General features: G+C 43.5%; 1 protein-coding gene across 1 annotated transcript; it reads left to right on the top strand.

Moving 5' to 3' along the window:
* The first annotated feature begins 2,131 nt into the window (after positions 1–2,131).
* gdf6a (growth differentiation factor 6a) lies at positions 2,132–8,719 on the top strand. Its single transcript, XM_057045039.1, has 2 exons — positions 2,132–2,765; positions 6,401–8,719. The coding sequence occupies exons 1-2, from the start codon at positions 2,405–2,407 to the stop codon at positions 7,327–7,329; spliced, it is 1,290 nt and encodes a 429-aa protein (XP_056901019.1). The 5' UTR covers positions 2,132–2,404; the 3' UTR covers positions 7,330–8,719.
* Positions 8,720–22,484: the final 13,765 nt, after the last annotated feature.

Here is a 22,484-nt window from a genome sequence, read left to right as displayed (position 1 = left end):
GTTGATCCAACCACAATCTTTTGTTATTCAACACAACAAACGCACCATCCTAGATTTTAGTCTTCTTATTGCCATGGTAACGTCATGCCTTTGTGTATCTTTTTCCAGAACTAGATCTGTTTTGCTAGTTGGGTATGTTTAAATCACAGCCTCTGTAATAAAGAATGACCTGGTGCCACCCGGGACCTTCACTCGAACTTCACACCTTAAAGGTACAAAAATGCAAACACGTTACTTTGAAGCGAGTGTTCCTTCTGATCTCCCCAAACCCGCGATCTTGAACTTGTAAACAAGCACCACCTGTGCCCACTTTCTCCTCACCAAATGTGGATGGCGGACTTGTTAAGAATTCTAAATGAATAAATAATAAAAAGACTAGCCTGGTCGTGGGGTGCTGGTCCCTCCCGGAATGATGTGCGTCGGTCGGTGAAGCACAAAGGGTCGTTCCGCTGCTGCTGCTGAGGATGCTGCTGAGGACGCTGCTGAGGATGCTGCCTGGGTGCTGTGCTGACAGGAACTGGGTGCGCAGACTGCTGAGAAGAGGACAAGAACTGAGACCAGTGACCGTGCACGCGCAATCTGACTGCCAGCCCAAGTGTGTTACATAACACGGGATTACTTAACCGCAGCCTCTTCTGCGCCATAAAGAACAGTCATTTAAATTTCATGTGGCGTTTTACCACATGGCTGAGATTGATTGTGAATAATTCAAACGGAGCAGTCTATCATATAGCTGGGTTTTGGAACATTTTTTATATCGGAGGTCTAGCTAATTTTACGCAATAGTTCGTGCGTAACAGCTGTTGTGTGTGTACCACTGTTGACTGAGCGAGGATATAAGAACACCGTCTGGTCTGTGACATGTTCCGTGCACGTAAGGGGACGCGGTGGTGAGCGTGAGGCCGAACATTGGCTCTTTCTCCCCCTAATGGCGCGTTTGCTCTCCATGGTGCTGAAATTTAGGGACATTCGCCGCTTCGGTTCTGATTAAGACGCGTTTACGTACAGATTCGGTAATCACATTATTCGAGCCGAGCGGCTGATTTCAACACATTTGAACACATTTACGGAAGTCTTGCATTGTTTTGAAGCTGCGGGGTGGACAGTGAAAAGGCTTCGGGCGCCGCAGTTTGGTCCAGAAACAAGCTTCAGGGTACTAAGTCATTGTTTTGTTTTCTCATCACCGAGGCCCTCTGCTGGAACATCCACGCCACTGAAATGGACTCAATCTGGTCACTGGGCCACTCGTAGAACTCAATTTACTCATTTATTGCTACATTAATGCATTTTTCAAAACTGTTATCTTCTTACACACTTTGGCACACAGGCCTTTTGTTTTATTGGAGCTTGTCTTTCATAAATGTACAAAAGAATGCTGAAATCGTGTTTTGCAAAGGCAAGACTGACTTAAATAAATCTCTGATTAAGGGAGGAGGATGTAATAACTCGATCGTGCCTCTTCACCATCTGGTGCTTGTTGAACACTACAGTTGTAGTAAATTAATATTACCGCTAGAGGTCAGTGTTGTGATTGTAATGCGTCTCAAAGTTTGACCGTTTTGTTTTGACACGTTCATCCCACAACATGTATAAACTTCGGGCCATTTAAAAACACGGGATCCACATTAAAATGTACAGTTTGACATTCTTCATTGTTGTTGAGAGACTTCATGCATCAGATCAAATTAAATTCAAAACATTTCAAGTTATATAACAAATCTTCCATTTAATACAACGTTAAACTAGGTTAAGATTATATATATATTTAAACAAAATTTGAAAAAGAAGTGCCGTCACACAGTGCGATTATGATCTCTCTGTAAAATCTATTCTTATCTATTTTGACATGTCCTTGGAAGAACTCAGAGACTTTGATATGGAGGATAAGAACTTGTGTTTTTGTTATTTTCTGGATAGGCGGTTAAAAACACTGATTGCTATATAAAAGTGGCACACACTGTGCGTTCTTGTTGTTTTACTCAAATGAATGCGAATTAGTTGTTTGATTTCTAAATTAATATCAAATGCGGACAAAAACAGACATAAATCTTCTTGTTGTGCATCACTTGGCTGCTCTCACCCCCAACAAAAAACTTTCTCACATGCACTCTGCCGTCTGGACCCTGTGGCGGTCCGTTGGCCCTCTGTTTGGGGGTCGGTGACACGAAATTATTTGGGAAGCCCTGCACTCAGCGACCATGTGGGCGTGTTTCTCTCGGCCCAGCACTCTCCGCTCTGGTGGAGTCCGGAGCGCAAAAACGCACTTCTGGTGCGACGCGAGGGCGCAAAAGTAGCAGCTCCCCGACACTGACAGGCACACCATCTCCGGCCACGGCGGCACCGAGTACCTGATTCAAAACAGTGGAAGAGAGTCTCTTGCGGTCTCACAGTGACTCCTCTAGCCATGGACGCACCTCGATTCGTAACGTTATCTCTGGGCCTGCTCCTTGCTTTCTTTTGGAATATACCGTGTTTCCAGTCTGCTGCTATTATCTCTCCCTCTGCGCCGAGGAGACACAAGGGAGCGAGGAGCTCTCATCAGGACGGGCAGAGGTCATCCGTGTTCCTAAAAGACATTTTCGCGTCTTCGCATCCTTCGGGGGTCCATCATAAAGAAGACCTAAAGGAGGCTATTGTTCCGCACGATTACATGCTCTCTATATACAGGACATACTCGGCTGCAGAGAAACTGGGACTAAACGCGAGCTTTTTCCGCTCCTCCAAATCAGCCAACACCATAACAAGTTTTGTGGACAGAGGAACAGGTTGGTTTCAGTCCGCTTGTACTCAGCTCAATCAGTAGCCTTGCGTAATTCCGTGGCACTCTTTATTATTATTATTATTCTTTTAGTCAACTGGTCCATCATGCTTGTCTCGAATGAAATATTTAGGACCATTTAGACGCACAGGACACGAAGTGACTTTTACGCGCGTATCAAAATGAGTTTGAGTAAATGAGTAAACGGATTTTTACGCTTCCGAAATATAGCGTTTTACTAAAATAACTTTATTTAATGTACAATTAACAAATAAATGCATTTATTCCTGTTAATGAGCACGTAGGGGCTTTTCTGGGCTGGCAAATAAGATGCACGAGTGTGTGACTTTTTTAATATTAAGTTATATTACCCTTGAATTAACCTCAGGAGTACACGACAATAAAACACTAATTAAGTTGTGCTCTAAATGAGGGCTGTAAATCAAAGTCAGTGCAGGCGGCAAACGGCTGCCAACCTGCACACAATTCGCTTAATGAATCCACTTTTAAACAACCCTCATGTATTCATCTCATCCCATCTTATCTCACCTACTATTTAACTATCCCATAAAATACATTTGATGAATCCCCCTGCTTCCCCCTGCAGTGGTGTCTGTTCGGGCCACAGGTGCTGACAAAGGTCCCACACTCACGGGTGTGTGTTGGTGTGAGAGGCAGGTGTTTGGGTCAGTTAAACGTGTGTAACCAAGTGATTTCGACCAGCCTGCGAGGACAAACACGATCTGATAAACACAAACACGTCCAGCACACACAAGGGGACACAGGCCGGGTTAATCTTTTGCAAGAGAAATACAAGGTATCTTTGTTTGCGTCCCCCTCTTCCACGAATCACTCGGACATAAAATGCCCCCCAAAAGAAAAAAAAAACATCATTGAGAGATATTTGGTCACCACCCGGGTGCTTCTGTTGCGTTATGTTCCAGGTTGATCGGTGCATCTGGGATTATGTTGCACACATTTTAGGTTATTCTCTAAAGATTCACCAAGGCCTTCTTAATACACTCACCCGAATGAACTGGAAATAATTACCCCTCACACGCAACAGCCCCTCGTTTGAAAGCTTGAATTCGAGGATAAATGTAACTCCGACGTGTTCCTGCAGCGGGAGGTGATCTGATAGGAAAAACGCCTCACTTTCTCCTGTGATTTTGATGTGATGTGTCACTGGCTCTGACCCCGAGCTGGACCCTCTGAGGGCTGCTTGGCATCGAACGGCTGATTGGAGTATTTGAACTCGGTGATCTAATTGAGTGTTCATGTCATAACATATCAAACACTGTCTATTCTCCCATAATGACCCAACCCGGCCGTGATGGGCACATCACCAAAAAACGACACGGCGGAAAAAAAAATTATGAAAGAACATTTCCTCCGCTGCGGAGTTGGCGATGTTATTTTTTTTCCTCAAATGCAGAAACTCCCCCTTCCACCACCGCTTCAACAGTTTCTTCCGAGTCTCCCAGCTCAAACGGCGTTGGTTTCTTTCGCGATTCCCCCTCGGCCTTCTTTAAGTGACGCGTTAGTTCAGATCTAACCTTTTCGGTTTTGCGTTTTTACGCAGTATTACGCAAACGTGCCTTTGGAACGGCTGCATTGTGGCTTGTTTTGGCTTCACACTTTGTGTAGGTAAATGCGGAGTACTTATAAAAGCAGACCGGGTGTTTCCCAGAGGTCAGAAAAGGCAAGATCAGAAAAGAGTAACCCGAATCTGAAAATTACTTTTGGCACTTGGGCTTACTCATTAAAGCGCAGATGGTGCAGCCCTCTCTCTCTCCCTCTCTCTTTCCCCCTCTCTTTCTCTCTCTCTCTCCTCCTAAGCAGAGAGGTAGATGATGGAAAAAAAACAAGCATGTTTTGCATTTATTCAAACACAAACAAGGGCAGGATGTCGATTTATCCCAGCAGGAAAAACTCCCAATTATCCACCGAGCGTCTCAGACATCACGGGGAAAAGGGCTTTTTAGAACGCAGCGATGAAATGAAGAAATCATTGTGCATTTTGAAAACTGTCAGCATTAATATTTTTGAATGATTCCAACAGTCTTTTCGGTCCGTGCGGGTGTGTTTTAAATGGAATGTTGTCGTTGGCAGGATAGGATGAAATATAAGAGGGGAAGTGCTTTAATGAGGAAGCTGGGGAATCAGAACTGTTAATTATTTGGTGAACTTGCATTCGATTTGTTTGAGGTCTTATAAAAAGGTAAAAAAATCAGAAGAATCTTAATGCAGACCATACGCGTCACCAAAAACGCGCACAAGGTTTTAATCTGCTTTTACTGTTCGACTCGGCGGGGATCGCGGAGGGAACCTGACAACCAGATTCATGTATCTGCTCGCAACAAGTTCTTTATATCACAGGAGTGTTTATGTGCAGGCACGTCAGATTTGTTTTATAAAAGCACATTCCGAAATTAATGGAAACAGTCGGTGCAATTTTTAAGTCACAAAACAAGCAATAGAGCTCAATACAAAAATACATATATTATTAACATGTCTGCCGTTACTCACCCTCATACAATCCCTCGTATCAGCCTTTATTTCAATTATATTTTAGATAAATTACGACATTATTGCAAAAAAGAAAAGGGATAAAAATCGACAGTCCGAAGAAAGAAGAATAAATTTCATAGAACTCTGGAAAAAAAAGAGAGTTTGCTTTTTTAAAAGCAGAGCTGCAGCTAAATATGAACGATGACACGTGTTCAGCATAAATCATCCTGACAAAAACGCTACGGGAAGGCTTGTACCGCACTCTTTTAACATCACTGTAACGTTTTTAAACGCCCTTTCGTCTTTTCCTTCATAACGGTGGCCTTGGCGTTATATCACAAGCCTTCATGCCCCCCACCCCGCGGAGAATAATGCGTTAATTGTGTATTGTTCAAGAGTGTGTGTCGCCTTTGGTCCGTTGTGTCTGGCAGCAACCATGCAGGGGCCTTCACCTCTCTACAGGCCCCGTGTTTTTACATTTGTCTTTGCCCCTTTTTTTAACCTCAACATTGAAGGGGGAAAGTAAAAATCTAAAACCTAAACTTCTCATTTTCCATGCAACTGGATGCAAATAATAATAATTGACAATATATTTTTCTTCAATTTCACTCTCTTTGACAAGGTGATATTTTGCCAGAATTTGCCGTTTGAGTGACATTTCTGCAAGTGTTGGGATAGATTCTAAAATAAAAAACCAAACAAAATGAATTAAAAGTAGATGGATCAACAGTTAGATTTGAAATGTTTACGTCGATAATGCACGAACTGAAATGAACGAGAAGTTCATGAACGCATCTCCACAAAGCTTTTACTCGCAAATCTTTCTGAATCGTAAAATAAACAATACATGTTTGCCAGTGGGAAGCGAGTTATTATTTAGGATTCTTCATCAAACTGAAGACTTGTCAGCTACACTTTGTTTCATGCTGGTTCATAGTGGACATTTGGAAAACAAGAAAGAGAGAGAGAGAGAGAGTAAGAGAGAGAGAGAGAGAGGAGAGAGAGAGAGAGAGAGAGAGAGAGAGAAGGCCCCTGTGGAAGAATGTGTGTCCCCCTCTCCTTTTATCCCTCTGAACACTGTAAAGCTTAAGTGAATCTGACTGCAATTATTTCCTTCTTTTATCCTTGCAGACGATCTTCTGCACTCTCCTCTGCGAAGACAAAAGTATCTGTTTGATGTCTCAACCCTTTCAGACAAAGAGGAGCTGGTCGGTGCGGAATTAAGGATATTTAGGAGAGCGCCGGGGGATTCACAGACTTCTTTGCAGACAGCGGGCCTGTATGACATTCAGGTCTATCCGTGCCGCTCGGACAGGCTGCTGGACTCAAGGTCTCTGGACCCACTGGACTCCACGAAGGGCGGCTGGGAGGTTTTAGACGTGTGGGAAATGTTTAAAGCACACCGACAACATCGCCACCAGCCCCACAGTAAGGAGACTCAACTTTGCCTGCAGCTTCGCGTCACTCTCGGGAAGTCAGACACCGAGGTGGACCTGAGGCATCTGGGGCTGGACAGGAAGGGTCGACCTCAGCGAGACAAGGCCATCTTGGTGGCATATACCCGCTCCAAGAAGAGGGAGAACCTGTTCAACGAGATGAAGGAGAACATCAGTTCCAGGAAGGAGGAGGCAAGTGTGATGATGGAGAAGGTAGCAAAGAGAGGCGTTAAAGGAGAGGGGCCGCGTCGGCGGCGGAGGACTGCTCTGAGCAACCGGCATGGCAAGCGGCATGGCAAAAAATCCAAATCCAGGTGCAGCAAGAAGGCTCTGCACGTGAATTTCAAAGAGCTGGGCTGGGACGACTGGATCATCGCACCCCTGGATTACGAGGCGTACCACTGCGAAGGGGTGTGCGATTTCCCCCTGAGGTCGCACCTCGAGCCGACCAACCACGCCATCATACAAACGCTTATGAACTCCATGGACCCCAACAGCACCCCACCCAGCTGCTGCGTCCCCACCAAACTCAGCCCCATCAGCATCCTGTACATAGACTCGGGCAATAACGTGGTGTATAAGCAGTATGAGGACATGGTGGTGGAGCAGTGTGGGTGCAGGTAGCGGCCCTTGAGCCTGTACTAAATGCTTCAAAGGACAGAAAAATCAAAGTCTTGATAGGCCCCCGGTTGAAGAATGTCCTCTCAAAAGCTTTGACGCGCGCGCCTTATTCAAAAGGGATGCACTCAACGGCGGTTTCTGTTATTTATTCAGACTCAGCACATTCACGATCATTCACACTCTTCTGCCTGTAAGTGTTACGTCTTCAGTCTCATCCGTGCAACAGGTCATCACTCATCAAACAGCCTTTTGTTTCCCAGACAGTGTGTGCCCACATGGCACAAGGGAATGGGCACAAGGCGAGATGGGAGCCTATTGGGTCCGACTGTGCACCTGTTCGTGCCGAGGCCAGAGGACAGTGAGCTCTGCTTGTCAGGGTTTTGTTGCAGATCTGCCGTGTGATCCTGGCAGCCGGACCGGACTCTTTTGGGTATGTGCATCCAGGCCGTAATTGTTGCTGTCCAGCTGGAGTCATTACAGGCCCAAGCAAGTGCCCGGTTCTCCAAAAAAGGGGGTGAGGGTGAATGTCTGATCTATGAAACATGCACAGTCGAGTGCATGGTCTCACACACACACACACACACACACACACACACACACATGCTGGCCAGAGGAGAAGAGATAAGAGGGTCGCTGTAATGCCTTGAAGAGATTTTTTCATTCCTATTTGGAGTCCAGCTGAGCGGCGCTGGAAGAGGCGTCACACGCCTCCGAGGACAGAAGAGACACAGAACCAGACCTTGTTCCTGACTGGGGCCGTTGTAAAGAGAAAGAAATAATAAGCACACATAAATAAAGAGAACTTTTTGTTCAAAAGTCTGCATCTTTATGAAATGCACTTCTGCGACTGACTGCGCCGCTGTCGCTCGGTCACCGAGTTTGTTTGTTTATTTTTGTCCCCTCCGACGACAAAAATACAAGAAGAAAGACTCGGAAACGAGATGATATTTAAATGCACATTAGCTTTGAATGCACTGCTGTTCATTTATTTTTTTGATGAGCTGTAAATATTTGTACATTTGAATTCTTTACAAAGTGCAACAAATGAAGAAATGAGAAAACAGCATTTCTTTGTAAATATACAAAATGCACTCAAATCGGTATAATTTCTATTATATAATTATTTTATTATTTGTGGTGTACAGAGTTCCATGATAATCATATGTTTCGTACATTGTTAAGAGTAATTTAATGTGTATTCGATATTGTTTGAAGAGGGTGGAAAATACCATTATTAATGTCTACCTCATAATAAGTGCATATAGAGTCTGAGTTTGAGGTGCATTCAGTTAGAGTGTAAAGAGCTTTTACAATGATATCTAAGAACATTTATATGCATATATTACTGGATAATATTCCACACCATTACTGTACAAATAAAATTCAAAAGTAATTCTGGTACATCCCATGATTAATTGCATTTCCTTACTGTGTTTTATGTGTCTTACCTTTACCAAGAGGATACAACCTTTGGGCTTTTTAATAGGGACAAAAAGAGGTTAATAAATTGCCATTTAATAGAGTGTTAAAATTCATATGGTAAAGAAAGAAGACATTACTGACATGAATAAATAATAATGTTTCAATCACCAATCCATATGTGTGCAGGAAAATTAAAGTATTTTAGACTTTCTGGATGACTAATTATGCTTTAACCATTCTAAGACTCAATAAAAGTGAACATTTGAACAGTTTAAAGGTGTATTTAAAATAATTTTCATGATTGGAGATCAAACACAACACAAAATGCTCCTCTAAGACGATCAGTACAGAACGTGTTGCTCATATATTCCCCATAACTTACTATCATTTTTTTTTGTCATCACGAATAGTTAATGTCAGAGGTCATCGGCTAACTTGGGCACGTCCTCGGAGATGCATGTAAACGCGTGGTGGAACGCTGCCTACTGTCACAGATACCTGCATTCAATGCATTCAATCCTCCGCCATTTCCCATTGAATTAGACTGCTTGGGTCAAGTTTACTTAACACTTTAATGTTTCCCAATCTGTGCATGAACAAAAAAAAGAACAAGAAAGGATTGCTTGCATACAAGCTCTCGACCTTGGCCTGGAAACAATTAGGAAATTGCTTTGAAATGTTATATGTTGTCCAGGCTCATGTACAGTATCATGTCACTCCCCACATGTTTGCTGGGGGGAAACAGAGGATGCTAAGTGCACTCTTTAGCAGTCACCACAAATGAATGACACAACAGTCATTCCCCAGAGTATAACCAAATGCCCCCCCGGGCTGTAAGTCTGGAACCCCATCAACGCCGTGCTGCACCGTGGGAGACACATCACACGGCACCCTCTTACCGCAGACAATTCTGCTTCACTGTTGTGCAATCAAGCTTGATTTTCTAATCATCTTCATGGGATAAACCTGGACTTTTTTGATTTACATTTATTTGACAAGATCCCCAGCCTGGTAGGCACTGGCCTGGAGGTGAGACTGAATGTTCAGGGAACGGTTAAATGGTGATGAAAGGGAAAGGAATGCTTTGTTTACTCGCTTCAATCCCTCACTCTCAAGTTAAATGTTCCTATAAAGTTCATCACAACCTCCTTATTGTCCCTCTGCTCCACGCCAAGACAGAGGGAGCGGGGAAAAAAGGGAAAGCTGTGTTTATTTGAAAGGCGCTCCTAATATATTAGTCTAAGCAAACCGCAGTTGGCAAAGAGATGGGTTCTTTTCATCAGAAACACAAATATTCTTGACACCTCACATCTGCGTGCGGAGGATCCTTCAGAGAGCCATAAGGGTGCATGAGTGAAGGTCTGCTAGGTGTTAGTCTGAGTGGAAAACCAAGGGAAAAAATGTCCTCTTACCTCATGTGGAGACATAAATGTTCCTCATCCTTAACCTCTCTCTCTGTTATCACTGATGTCCTCATCAGTGGTGGGAAAGGTATAAATCATACAGATGTTGAAACACCTCTGCACAGGCCAGAATTTGTTTAACAGGCATTAGAACATTCAGTGTGATTACTCGAAATTAAAGCTAGAGAAAGACGAACTGAGGAATGGAGCATGGAAGCCATCAGGCCGGGCTTTCAAGTTTGAAGCCAATAAAAAATTATTTATTTTTCAATGTCTGTTTTTCTCCACACCGACCGTATTTCTGTTTCCTCTAGAGAAGCCCCCCCCCCCCCCTTTCTCTGGTTTCTTCCAGTTATTATGTTTTGCTGACACTGTAGTTCCTTGTTTAATAAAGCTCTGAGTGAAGGGCAATGGAAGGCAGACCGGGAAACCTTTTCCACCTAAATCTGAGAAGAGTGTCTGCCGGTGTGTGCGTGGACAGAAGGGCAGCCGTGTCTGCAGATGGACAGATGAGTGGAGCGAGGGGGCAGCAGATGCCTGAAGTGACCCCTACTGCTGCCATTCATTGAACCTCTGGCATCAACACAAAGGCAGGGGCAGCCTCGAACATTAAATACACTTTCTTGTGCCTTAATGCCAGAGGTCAGTAGATCCCCCCCCCTCAATCCAATTTTTCAGTTTTTTGCTACGATGGTCCGACAAGCTGTCTGGGGTGTGTTCCTGACAGAGGAGGGCTGGGTAGATCCACTCTGCGAGTTCAGATTTTAGTTGTTTCCCTGATGAATGGAGTAATAAAAAGACATTATTTGATAGAATGGTGATTGGTTCTACTCGGCAGCTGCTGTTTTAGCTGAGATAGATCATAAATCTGGACAGAGCCGGCACGGTGTAACAAAAGCCTGGGGTGTTTCTTCTGATGGCGCATCTGCTCGTCTCATCCTCTCCAGCCCCGCAGAAAGCCATCCCTCCCTCCTGTCAGACCATACGGTGACAGGAAGAGAGCAGACACCTCCACTTCACCACAGATAACCTGCTAATTGCATTAAAGGCACTCCCGACTGGGCTTTTGAAACCTGAGGACAAAGCTAATTCACTGGCCGAGAAGGTTTGGTGTGAATGTTGTTTTTTTTTTGTCTCTGGGAAATTCAACAATAAATTTCACACAGGAAAGAGGAAAAAAATTGGCAAACTTGATGAATCTGCTTGGAATACCTGTCCAGAGAATCCTGCTTTTGTTCTGTTTATTTTCTAAAGGAATGTCTGAGGGTGCCCTTTCACCCCTCCTCATCCATTTACTGCCCCTGGTCTATGTTACAGATGGTGACCCGGGTCCTCACTATCCCTGATCAACAAGTACACCTTCTGATTCTCCCACAAATCTCTGCAGAAAGGAGGATTGCCTTTTGGTATGCTTGCCGTTTATCTTTTTTATTTTTTCTTTGGTCAAGTGTCTGTGTGTGTTAGTGTGAAGAGCTGAATGAGCTCGAGCCAAAAGCAAATTTACTCACTTAACTCTGACAATGCTCATGTTTGGGAGCAAGGCCAGGACATGACCTCTCTATACCAATTCACATCCCTCTAAGCTTGAGGAGAGGACAGGGAGGGTAGGTGACCAACCGGAGTCGGACAATGGTGTGAACATGAGAAGCTTTTGTTTTAGGTGTTGACATAAAAGTAAGAATTGGACATTAAAGCAGCAGAAAACTGCAGGACACTCTTGAATGATCAAGCTTAAGAAACGGCCGCTGAACTCCAGGCACAATCAATTTCCCCAGGTTTTCACCAATACGTTTTGAAAAGGACATATAGCGTAAAGGGAGGTTTTGGTTCTGCATTGTAAAACGAGACATGTCGACAAACAAACATGGGTCAGGGGCAATGAGGCAGCAAGACGAGGATCCGACTTTGGAAGTGGTGGGGTGGAGGGGTGAAGGAGGACTTGATGGACAACTTCACAGCGCAGCAGAGGCAGAGCTTTCACTTAAAAATGGTGCCTGGCCTATCTCAAAAGGTCAGCGCCCAGAACGCTAACACACTACATTAATCATGAGAGGCTGCGGCTTACCTGTCTAGCATTTCAGCTGCGCCGTACAGTTAACCTCAATTATGCTTGATTATGAGGTGTGAAAGATGTAAGGCTCGTGCAAAAGATTAGGCATCAATAATGCAGGGTTTTTTTTTTTTTTTTAGATCAGATGTGCCTGTCTGACACCATGCTAGAAAGGCAGAGAAATTCCTTGGGGAGCAGGGTTGGCCAGCAGGTAAAAGGGAGGTTGTGTGGTAACAGTCCTTTATGATACACATGCATGGCTTTTAATATGCCATCGAATCCAGTTTAAAACAAAAACTGTGCACGAATGCCTCTCCACTGCATGTGTTCTACCTTAAATTACCTTCAGTCTCATTTACCCTCATTTTGGTATCAGGTTACTTCTCTGTAGCAGCATGTCCAATCAACACTGTGGAAAATGTAACATCCATTATCTTGAACAACAATGGCAGAGAGCCCTGTTTTCTGTAGCCAGAGTTCTTTGTGAGAATGAGATTTTTTTCCCCCAATCGGTAATCTGCAGCTCTTTACATCACCTATTAAGTGAAAAGGTAAGCAGGAAGTGCAGCGGAAAAGGGGCAACAGAAAGCTCAAGGCTTCATGCTGTCCCAACCCCCTTCTCGGTAATTGCCCCATTATGTGCCGGTGGTTGAAGGAACCATTATACAGATGTTTTATGACGGGGCCATTTTCATTTTGTCTTCCCAATGAGGGACAGATTTATGGCACAGGGCAGTCCTGCATTCAGGGCTAAAGGAAAACCTTAGCTACCACATTCTCCAACGCACAAATGAAGCAGTTTGCACAGTTGCTTTTGTTCACACATACACACTCTCACACACACAAAGGTTATTTCACTGTTTTATCTTTCCTGTGACTGTCATAACAGCGAGCCCACGGCAGGGATGAATAAATCTTTAATGGAACAAGACTTCCAGGACAGTCCTGCTCCGATAAAGGGTGGTCTTTGGGGAGGGTCTCCTCTCCTGCTCTCAGGAAGGCTTTCCTCTCGCTTTCTCGCCAAATATTATCCTACAAGGAACTGCAGATCAAACACTAGCTAGCTTTTCAGAACTAATCTATGTTAGCTTGCGGCAAAGTGTCTAAAGGCCCCTTTTGGTCATGCGGTTTCTTTTGTTGAGTTCTTCCCCGTTTGGATAATAAATCATTGGGTCAGGGACTTGAATGCCAAGTAAAATATTGGTCGTAAATTGATGTTCTAATTTCAGGAATTCAAAGGGAAAACACACCCTACAGCTCACGAGTACAATTATTAAGGCTAACATTGTGGAAACTGAGGCAGAAATGGCAAAGCTTCAAAGTACTGAATTCACACTGATGCATTTAATCTGTCCAGGGAGATGTTCTGTGACAGAACACGGCCTCCAAATGTGTCACAAATAGTTTTCCTTTCATGCACCAAGTTGTCAGGTACAAGTCTCTAAGCAAACATGGCCACCTCAGGATCAGCCATTATTACTCATTTACCAAAGGAAGACAAAGACAGTCCAGGGAGCTTGATTTGCTACCAGGACACTGGCTCATCATGTTACAGCCACAGAGACGCTCCTGATACCTCCTACCTGCCTCTCCATGTCTGACCTTCTCTATTGTGATAGAAAAGGAATGCCAATGATCTTATACTCTTCATCTGCTGACTTTTACTGAAAAGTCCCCAAAGTTGTGGCTTTGAAAACTGCAACCGTTTGTGCTGCATCAGGAAATCCGAGCTGGGTGCACGGACATGGAGCTGAATGAATGATATATGGCCGACCGTGTTCGAGGTTAGTTTCTGTCAATTCCCTCAAATACCACTCTTTATTCACTACGACATAAATTCTCCCACTCTGGCACGAGGAATGGAGCGAGGTTTGTTTGACCAGATGTAACTTTATCAGGGACTGTCTCTCTTTCCTGCTATTCTTGTGTCTCCCACATCTCCCAGCTTAGGCACAAAAAAGTGAGCTCTCAGACAATATTTCTGTTTGCCGTAGTCTGACCTCTTTGTGAACTGCGGTAAAGTGAAAGGCTACTTTCAACCGAGGGAATCGGATGGCGGTAACCATATGCCTTTCAACTGATACAAAGGTAGGAAAGGGGGAGGCAAGTTTATGTGTGTGTGTGTGTGTGTGTGTGTGTGTGTGCGTGCACTTTGGGTGGGGTGGGATGGGGGTGCTGCATGCAAGGGTGAAAAGGAAAGTGCCGTGCCGCATCTTTTTGTGTTGGTAAAGTGCCGGCGGTTTAGGGTCATGGTGGTTTGGGGGATGGGGGGGCAGTGTCGGCTGGATGCGGGGCTAAACTCAAGGCAGCGTCCGGTGGAGTGACTGTTGAGATGGAGCCCTCTCATGGTTGAGTGCAATAAGTAAACAGCATTCCGCTCTCTTTGTCTCACCCTGTCTACCACCTATTTTTGTCTCTCTTTCTCAACGTTCTTTAAGTGTGTCTACATTAGCAAAAAAACACTTACCTTCCAGTTTATATCCAGTTTATATGTTTCTCCAAGAACTCTCCTCAGCCTGAACATCCACCTTCCTGGAAATACAACTTCATTTCTTTTTAGCGTTACTAAATAAATCTCACTCCACTTGGCATATTTTACTGTCGAGAGAGTTAAAAAAAACCAAAACATCTCTTTCATCCAGCCCAAGTCCTGTTTCATTTACAGAGTTCTCCACACTGAATAAGTCACATAAATATCTTCCTTCAGCAAAAAAAAGCCATAGCTGAAGGATAATTACAATCTTTCTTGTTTTTTCAATCCCATTTTTAACTTCAGACAGTCAGAAGAATAGTTTATTTTGTCTTGGGATCACGTTCCAAACACTGCAGATGAATCCATAAATTCAGCTTAGCTTGGCCATCAGCACTGCCCCGAACATTGAAATCAGTACCAAACTTTTCTATCGAGAGCAGATGCTGCATGAATTAAATTACCCAACCGTTGTCCGAAATCCCACTACCTGGTTCTTCCCGAGAACGGTTGCCCATGTCTTTGACCGCAGCAGCGCCCCTGAGAATATGGCGGTGCCATCGCTATGCTGACTACTTATCATTCACTCACCACCAGATCATCTTCTTGCAGCAGAATTTTATGCCCTTTCCGATGTGTGTTTGCATAATTTTATGATTTATTCCTGATATCATCCGACCCAACTTTTAGTTTAATGACTGAACCGTCTAGTCTGTCCACCTGCCGCCAACCATCATCCAACAGAAACTCACGGTCATTGGGCTATTTCATCCCACTCGTCTACCGTATCCTATCACCCTCTGTGCCGTCCATTAGCCTTTAACATAAAATCATACATTCTTCTATCTACATCCAGTCCTTGCCAGAATCTACTTTCGGGTCAAATCTACAAATCACAATTTAAAGTCCACACCAGCCTCAGATCCATACAGAGTGCTTTTTTAAGGTCCTCTGGCAAAAACATCTCCATGCAGTCATTTTTTTATTGGAAAAATCAAAATTAAACCGAAAACTGCTAGGCTGCCTTTTGATTTGAATTGATTGATTATCTGCTCAGGCGAATGATCAATTCAGATTGGACACAGTGAAATTTGAGTCAGAGGCCACCAAATAAGCTTCTGCCTCTTCCTCTCCCCTATAAAACATCCCGTCACATCAGTGCTAACTGCTGTGTTTGTCCATGCACTGCAGGATAAATACAACACAGCAATATGGTGATAATGGGGTTTTATAGAACCTTAAACAGGACTGCTGGATTCATTCTGTCATGTTGTTTTAAAGAGAAAATGAGGATGAGGTGAAGCAGCATTGAACATTTATATGCTACACAAAGCGAGACGGTGTGTTTGGTTTAGTAGGTGAGGAGGACAGACGGGAGGAAGGTTTGCTGCTGAAGTGACATTAATCTTTTCCTCTCTGTGAAATAAACGGTTCCAGCGAGGTCACTTTTTCTTCATCTGAAGAAAGGCTCATGTGAGAACTCATCCTTTAATGTTTGGTTGCATATGATTAACAGATGAGGGAGGTGGTCGGACGGGGGCGTGGCTGGGAACGCATTCCGCCACTTTGCCGCTGGAACCCACGTGCTTTTGTAAATTACCGCTTTGTCTCCTTCACCCTGGGCTTTCTGCTCAGTTTGTGGATTGCAGGGTTGATGTGCTGAAACTGATTAATCTGAGAGGAACTATTCTATCTAATCCTCCCACTTGCTTCCATTGCTGCCTAAAAAGACACATAGAGATATAATTTGTCCGTCTAAACAGCTGAACAGAGCAGGACCACAGAATGTCATGTCTCCCCTGTAAAGCTAGGACATTCGGAAATGCACTTAAGAAACAAACAGAACTGTCAACAGCTCAAGGTTTTCATGTCAGTCCCGTCCCACCATCCAGAGTGTTCTGTCCCAGCGCCCTGTTGGAAGGTCATAAAATTCCCGTGGAGAAAACAGAGCGCTTCCAGCTGAACTCCGAGAGGAACGCGCAGTAAAGAGAATGTAAACGAACGCAAGGAAAGCGGAAAAAGGTGGGGGGAAAAATTAAGCCCTCGTAAAAATAAAATAATAAAAATGCCAGCACAGTAGTGAAACATCTTTTCAACATATTTTAAAAATAAAACGTATTAACAAGCATCTGTCGCGATGGATGAAATTTCATGACAGATCACTGCTCACTGGTCTATGACAGGGCCCTTCCTATAATCAGCAGCTCATGAATGAAAAGAGGTGAAACACAAACCGCGAGAGGATCTTTTTTTTGCCTGAAAACCCAAATCAGGGTCGTGTAAAAAACACTGGTCGCCTACCATTGGTAGAAATTTGTAAAACTAGGAGAGAAAAGACAGACGCAAGGAATTTGCACATAATCTCTTGCCCCTGGGGAAGTTGGTGGCGGTCTTCTCATGGCCGCAGATCTCCTGGTGAGTTTGGTATGAGCTATTAGGGGAAGGAGGAGGAGGGCATTCCTGATTTCCGGCAAGGGCTGCTTCTCACCTGCTTTGCAGAGGCAGTGCTCTCTGCAGCCAGCAGGGTGTCCTGTGAATGGCACATCTCGTTAGCGTGGAGAGTGGGGGACGAGCCGGGGTGAAATCGAGCAAATGAGGTTAGCAAAGCAGACTTTCTGTAGCTTTTCATCCAGCCGGTCGGGAATGTGTAATTGTATGTATCTCATGCAGCACAATAAGCAAAGATCTATAATAAACGGGCAAAATCAAGGCAAGCAACACATTTGTCTGGCAGAATTTGGAGCATAAATGTACTGTCCTCTCTGCTAATGACTGCGTTTAATGGCATGTTTTACCCTAAATCAGAAACAGAAGCTAAGAAAATACATTACCATCCATCCATCCATCCATCCATCCATCCATCCATCCATCCATCCATCCATCCATCCATCCATCCATCCATCCATCCATCCATCCATCCATCCATCCATCCATCCATTTCCTGATTAAGATTCTGGGAACATTCACCAATGTTTCCTGTGCGGGAGTACTTTGTTTTCATTATTTCTCAAGCTTAACTCAAACAATGGCACCTTTATCATACTTCCTGCATAGTCTGAAAAATTTTTGACCAAGAAATAGCTGGAAGAGCAGCAACGGAGTCGTGCCTGAGACCTGCATTTGCTGAATACGGCTCCAGACCGAAGGGTTGAACCACCTTAGCACAGACAGATGGACAGACGGACAGACTGAGAGACAGACACACCAGTAGCAAGAACAGCTGCAGCAACAACAGTTTCAAACTGTATCATCAAAAAATATGCTCTTCTCTGCATAATGTAATGGTTTGTCCTTGTCTGAAGACGAGATCCCCCCTGATAGCCATAATCCACAGTCAGCCATGACTCTTTGGCTGGAGTTCTTGGACCCGTCCTGAACTGCAGTGCATCTGTGCACAGTAAACTTTTCTGTTTTCTGTTTAGTCTGGCCACAGCATTCTGCTAAAGGTTTTTTTTTTAGTATGGAAAAAAAGCACTTCCCCCAGACCGGGAACCTCATCCAAAAGCTGTCCAACAGGTTAAGAATGTCGGGACCAGAGACCAGCGCATTGCATCTATTAATGCGTGTCAATAAATGCATGAATTTACGGACATGTCAATTTTACGAGCCTCTGGTAAGAGTGCCAACACTTTCCACTAACTGCGAGTTGGCCAAATAAAATGGCTCAACAGTTTATGATTGACTGCTCACAGGAACAACAGTTAAAGTTTGGCATAACTGCATCTGCCTACCTAAAGCTATTTTATTGTGTGTGTGTGTGAGAGAGAGAGAGAGCGTGTGTTTGTGTGAGCGTATAGAAATTGAGCTCGGAATGAAAGAGACATTTTTTGTCATAAATACGCAACACGGATTCACAACTTTCCACAGTTTTCACTTCACTTTCCTCATCATTAAACTTCAGTCTGTGCTTGTAAAGAAAATTACATGAGCTATTTGAAATCGATAAAACAGCCCCCTCGTCCACCCCCGCGCAGAGATGAGCGGGGCTCTTTGCTGATTTATTACCCTTATATACTACTGTGTGCACTTAACATGCCCTGGAAATCATGTTGATTGAAGTTACAGTTTCTTTTCCCCCCCGTCTCGGCCTCTCACACAGACCACATTGTGCTCCTTACCAATCATATCACTGGCTTTGCCGTGTCACTCGAGGTGGGAACCGCTGAAGGAGGTCCTGAGTGAGGGGTGGGTGGGAGTTCTTAGCCAGACACTAGGCAGAATAAATAAACCCGGAAACATTAAAAGGCCTTTTCCCCTTCACCTTTGAACTTGTGCATTAGATTGTGTAAACACACGCTGAGACAGCTTGTCCGGACGCTGCGCTAAACCCTCCAATGCTTCTCGCAGGACAGCTGATCTTCCTCAAATTGTCTGTGCGGGAGTTGTCTGGATTGAAAGCGATTATTAAAAAGCTTGAAGCAAAAAGTGAACATTTGGTGCTTTGGTCCAATTTAAACCATTTGCGCTGCATTTGCAGACAAATTCACAACATATATAAATGCTCATTGAGAAAAAAAAAATCTGGCATTCCAATGACCCATTTTTTGGGCTATTTTACAGAACTGTTTGAAAAATGTTTGATAGAATGGGAAAAAATCCTAATTCGCAAAAATCTAATTTGCATAAGAAAAGCCTTTTCTCTGTTTGACCATTCTGTTTCCCTTTTTCATTCTGGTGGAAGAGCATCTGCTTCCACTTCAACGACAAGCAACAGTGCTCACATCGGCTCTTGATGGATCTCATACGTACACATTTACGCAAATTTGCTCGATTATTTCTTTTTGGTCTGAATTTCAAAGGTTTTGCCTCTCTGTTCGAGGAAACAAGAGCACTCAGATGAATAATCTGGGTTATGCTAGATAGATAGATAGATAGATAGACAGACAGACAGACAGACAGACAGACAGACAGACAGACATACAGATAGATAGATAGAAATTTAAATAGTACCATGTTTTAAGTAGACATAGGATGAAATTACCACTGTGTCTTTCAAACCAACCTGGGTGGGCACATACACACACACACACACACACACACACACACACTTGAGTGCACATCCAAGGTACAAATATTTTAGCTTTACGAGGCTCAGTTCACCAGGATCAGATTTTTTAAAAACCCAAATTAGTGTTTGGAACACTGTTGTTCAAATTTCTGATATTTTAAATAAAACGTGCAGCATTTTTCAAGATAAAGCTTTTTAATCACAGATATTTTAGCATACTATTAAGATCTGCAGAAAAGCGAGAAGGAGGTGCTAGTAGGAAAAGTAAAAGCAGGAGTAACACTTTACTCAAAGGATCAAGTGAGGCATTAAGTGAGGATTTAAAAGTCATTTTTCTGTCCCAACTTCTTGCAATAGAATCCATTATTGTTACTCACCTCAAACTCAGCACAATAAAATGTATTAAAGTTAAGCTGAAACAAAAATTCTGCGTTTTGTTGTGTTTGCGTGTATGCGTGTGCACTCTAAGGCCTTCTTGTGTGTCTGTGTGCATATGACCTGCATTATCCGGCTGTGGTTACCGACTCCTCTAGACTTTTTGAGTCATGGTGCTGAAGCCCTTAGGCTGACAGCAGGGGGTTCCATTCTTAGCTTCCTGTAAAAAATACCTCTGCGCTCCCTGTCCTAATTAATGTGAAGGCCGTACCCAAGATCTCAATAAAATCATACAAGACCAATTTCCCGTTAGCATGCTTGCTACATGTGCATCTTGTTCCTCTGAAACCTGTGAACATTTATACGAAGAGCTGGTTTAAATCATTTTGTTCAGTTTAGAATGTATATATATATACATTCTAAACTGAACAAAATGCCATATATAAAATGCCATATATACAGTATATGCTGGTAACAAGACTTGCTAAAAATTCTAAGGAAACTTTGAGTGATTGAACACATTAATAGAGCCTGAAATGTAACAACACACACACAGACACACAGCCAGAGACACACACAAGAAAACACTGCATGCTAATGTTAACATATATGTTATTGTGTGGGATATTAAAAAAATATTTTCCTGTGTGGAATCAAGCGCAATAAAAAAAGATTTTTTGTTTTTTTATTACACCCATGAAGTTGCTTGTACAGCATGTCCAGTGTGTCATTAACCCAAATGACGGGGATGCAGCAGGTACACGCACTCACACAAATATTATTCAGTGATGTGACATTGGGAAGTTTCCTCTCTAGGTAATTGTCACCTTATGAGCCAAAAGGCCGGTTTTCCTGTGAATTATGTCCACACCTCCCCAGACTAATATCCTGCAGGAGGTTTGGTCCACGCTCATTCGGTAAACATGTCCATACATGTCCTAATGCTGCTACTTTTCAGAAAATGATACATGCTTTTTAGCCATAACATGCTCTAAAATGCAAATATCTTACACCTGCGGGTGTAAAAAGATGCACGAATCTAGTGTTAGTCACAAACCTTTAGTTATCTGCAATTTTGCTGTGTTTTGTAGACATGAAGTGGAATGAGAAGGAATATTGGTGAAAGACAACAGCAACAAATTCACTTAATTTGCATTTTATCTTAAAATCATACAGGTGCATCATTTTGGTATTGAAATAAGCACATTAAATAAAAAGAAATAAACTATAAAGCCTTTCCATCTCTTAAAGTTTGAAAGACAAATTGTTATTTGATGTATTTTGTATTTGTAATTGAGTTTTAAAGTAATCTGTCAAAGCTGCCATGCATTTACAGGTCAGGGTCTTGTTGAAGAATATTCCAATAAAAACCATCTGATAGCCAGCAAAGTGAAGACAAAAGCGTGAAGCCATTAGACTTGATAAAACCCTGATGAAGGATTTGTGCAGATAACACCTTTCCCACACGTAGAGAGATGTTCCCATCATCAGTGTGGCTAAATGTCATCAAACTTCCATTTCTTTGTTGATTTGGGTGGCGTTCATGAAACGGGTAGATTTTTCCTACTTAAACAGGTTCCTATAAAACTCTGGCCACGCAACTTCAACCAACAAACACGCCAAGGATTAAATGATTCTACCGGATGTTTCCAGGTCCCTCTGTGGGCTGGGTATGGTAGCCACCAACATTTGCTCATGGCGGCCCGAGATGAATCATGCCCGTTCACTGACGTCCGTTACACAGACCAGGTCCTGGCTCGAGGAATGCGTGAGTCACCGCCGCCCGTCGGACAGCAGCTCGCCTGCAGCTTCTCTCCCTGATCACTCCCCAGAGACTCATTCAATCAAACTCTCATATATTTTGTAATTAACTTTAACCGATGACTTTATGCAATGGCCATGTTTTACTGTCTCTTTTAAATGCAATTTATCATCCTCTAGGTTTGGATGTCTGACCCTCCCCTCAGCTCAGACACTGAAGTTCAATTGAGCCTGAGCTGTGCATGCCCCCCCCCCCCACACACACACACACACACACACACACACACACACGCACACACACACACACACACACACTCACACACACACACACAATCTCGCTCTTTTGTAGAATGTCTTTTGACTGACCAAGAGCATTTTATTAGGGTTTTCACAAACCTGACAGGAAGAGGGGGGACTTTTCCAGGGTCACAGCAAACACTCTGGCATTCGAGGAAACGACTGGCAGAAAAGAGGCGATTTCAGTGAGAGATTGACGACTGCATGCAGATAGGATTGATTAGGGGCGAAGGAGTTGTGAGGTCAGGGACACGAGGAAACGGTGGCTGGTTGTTAGGGAAAGGAAAAGGTGGAAATGTGACCCATAAAGTTTGTTTTTGAGTTGGTTTTACTTTAAGGAATGTGCCATTGCTACTTATTTTGTTGTACCCA

This window comes from Takifugu flavidus, chromosome 10 (genome assembly GCF_003711565.1).
Source record: "Takifugu flavidus isolate HTHZ2018 chromosome 10, ASM371156v2, whole genome shotgun sequence".
NCBI lineage: Eukaryota > Metazoa > Chordata > Actinopteri > Tetraodontiformes > Tetraodontidae > Takifugu > Takifugu flavidus.
Note: the sequence above shows the minus strand (reverse complement) of the source record. Positions and strands in the feature narration are given on the sequence as shown.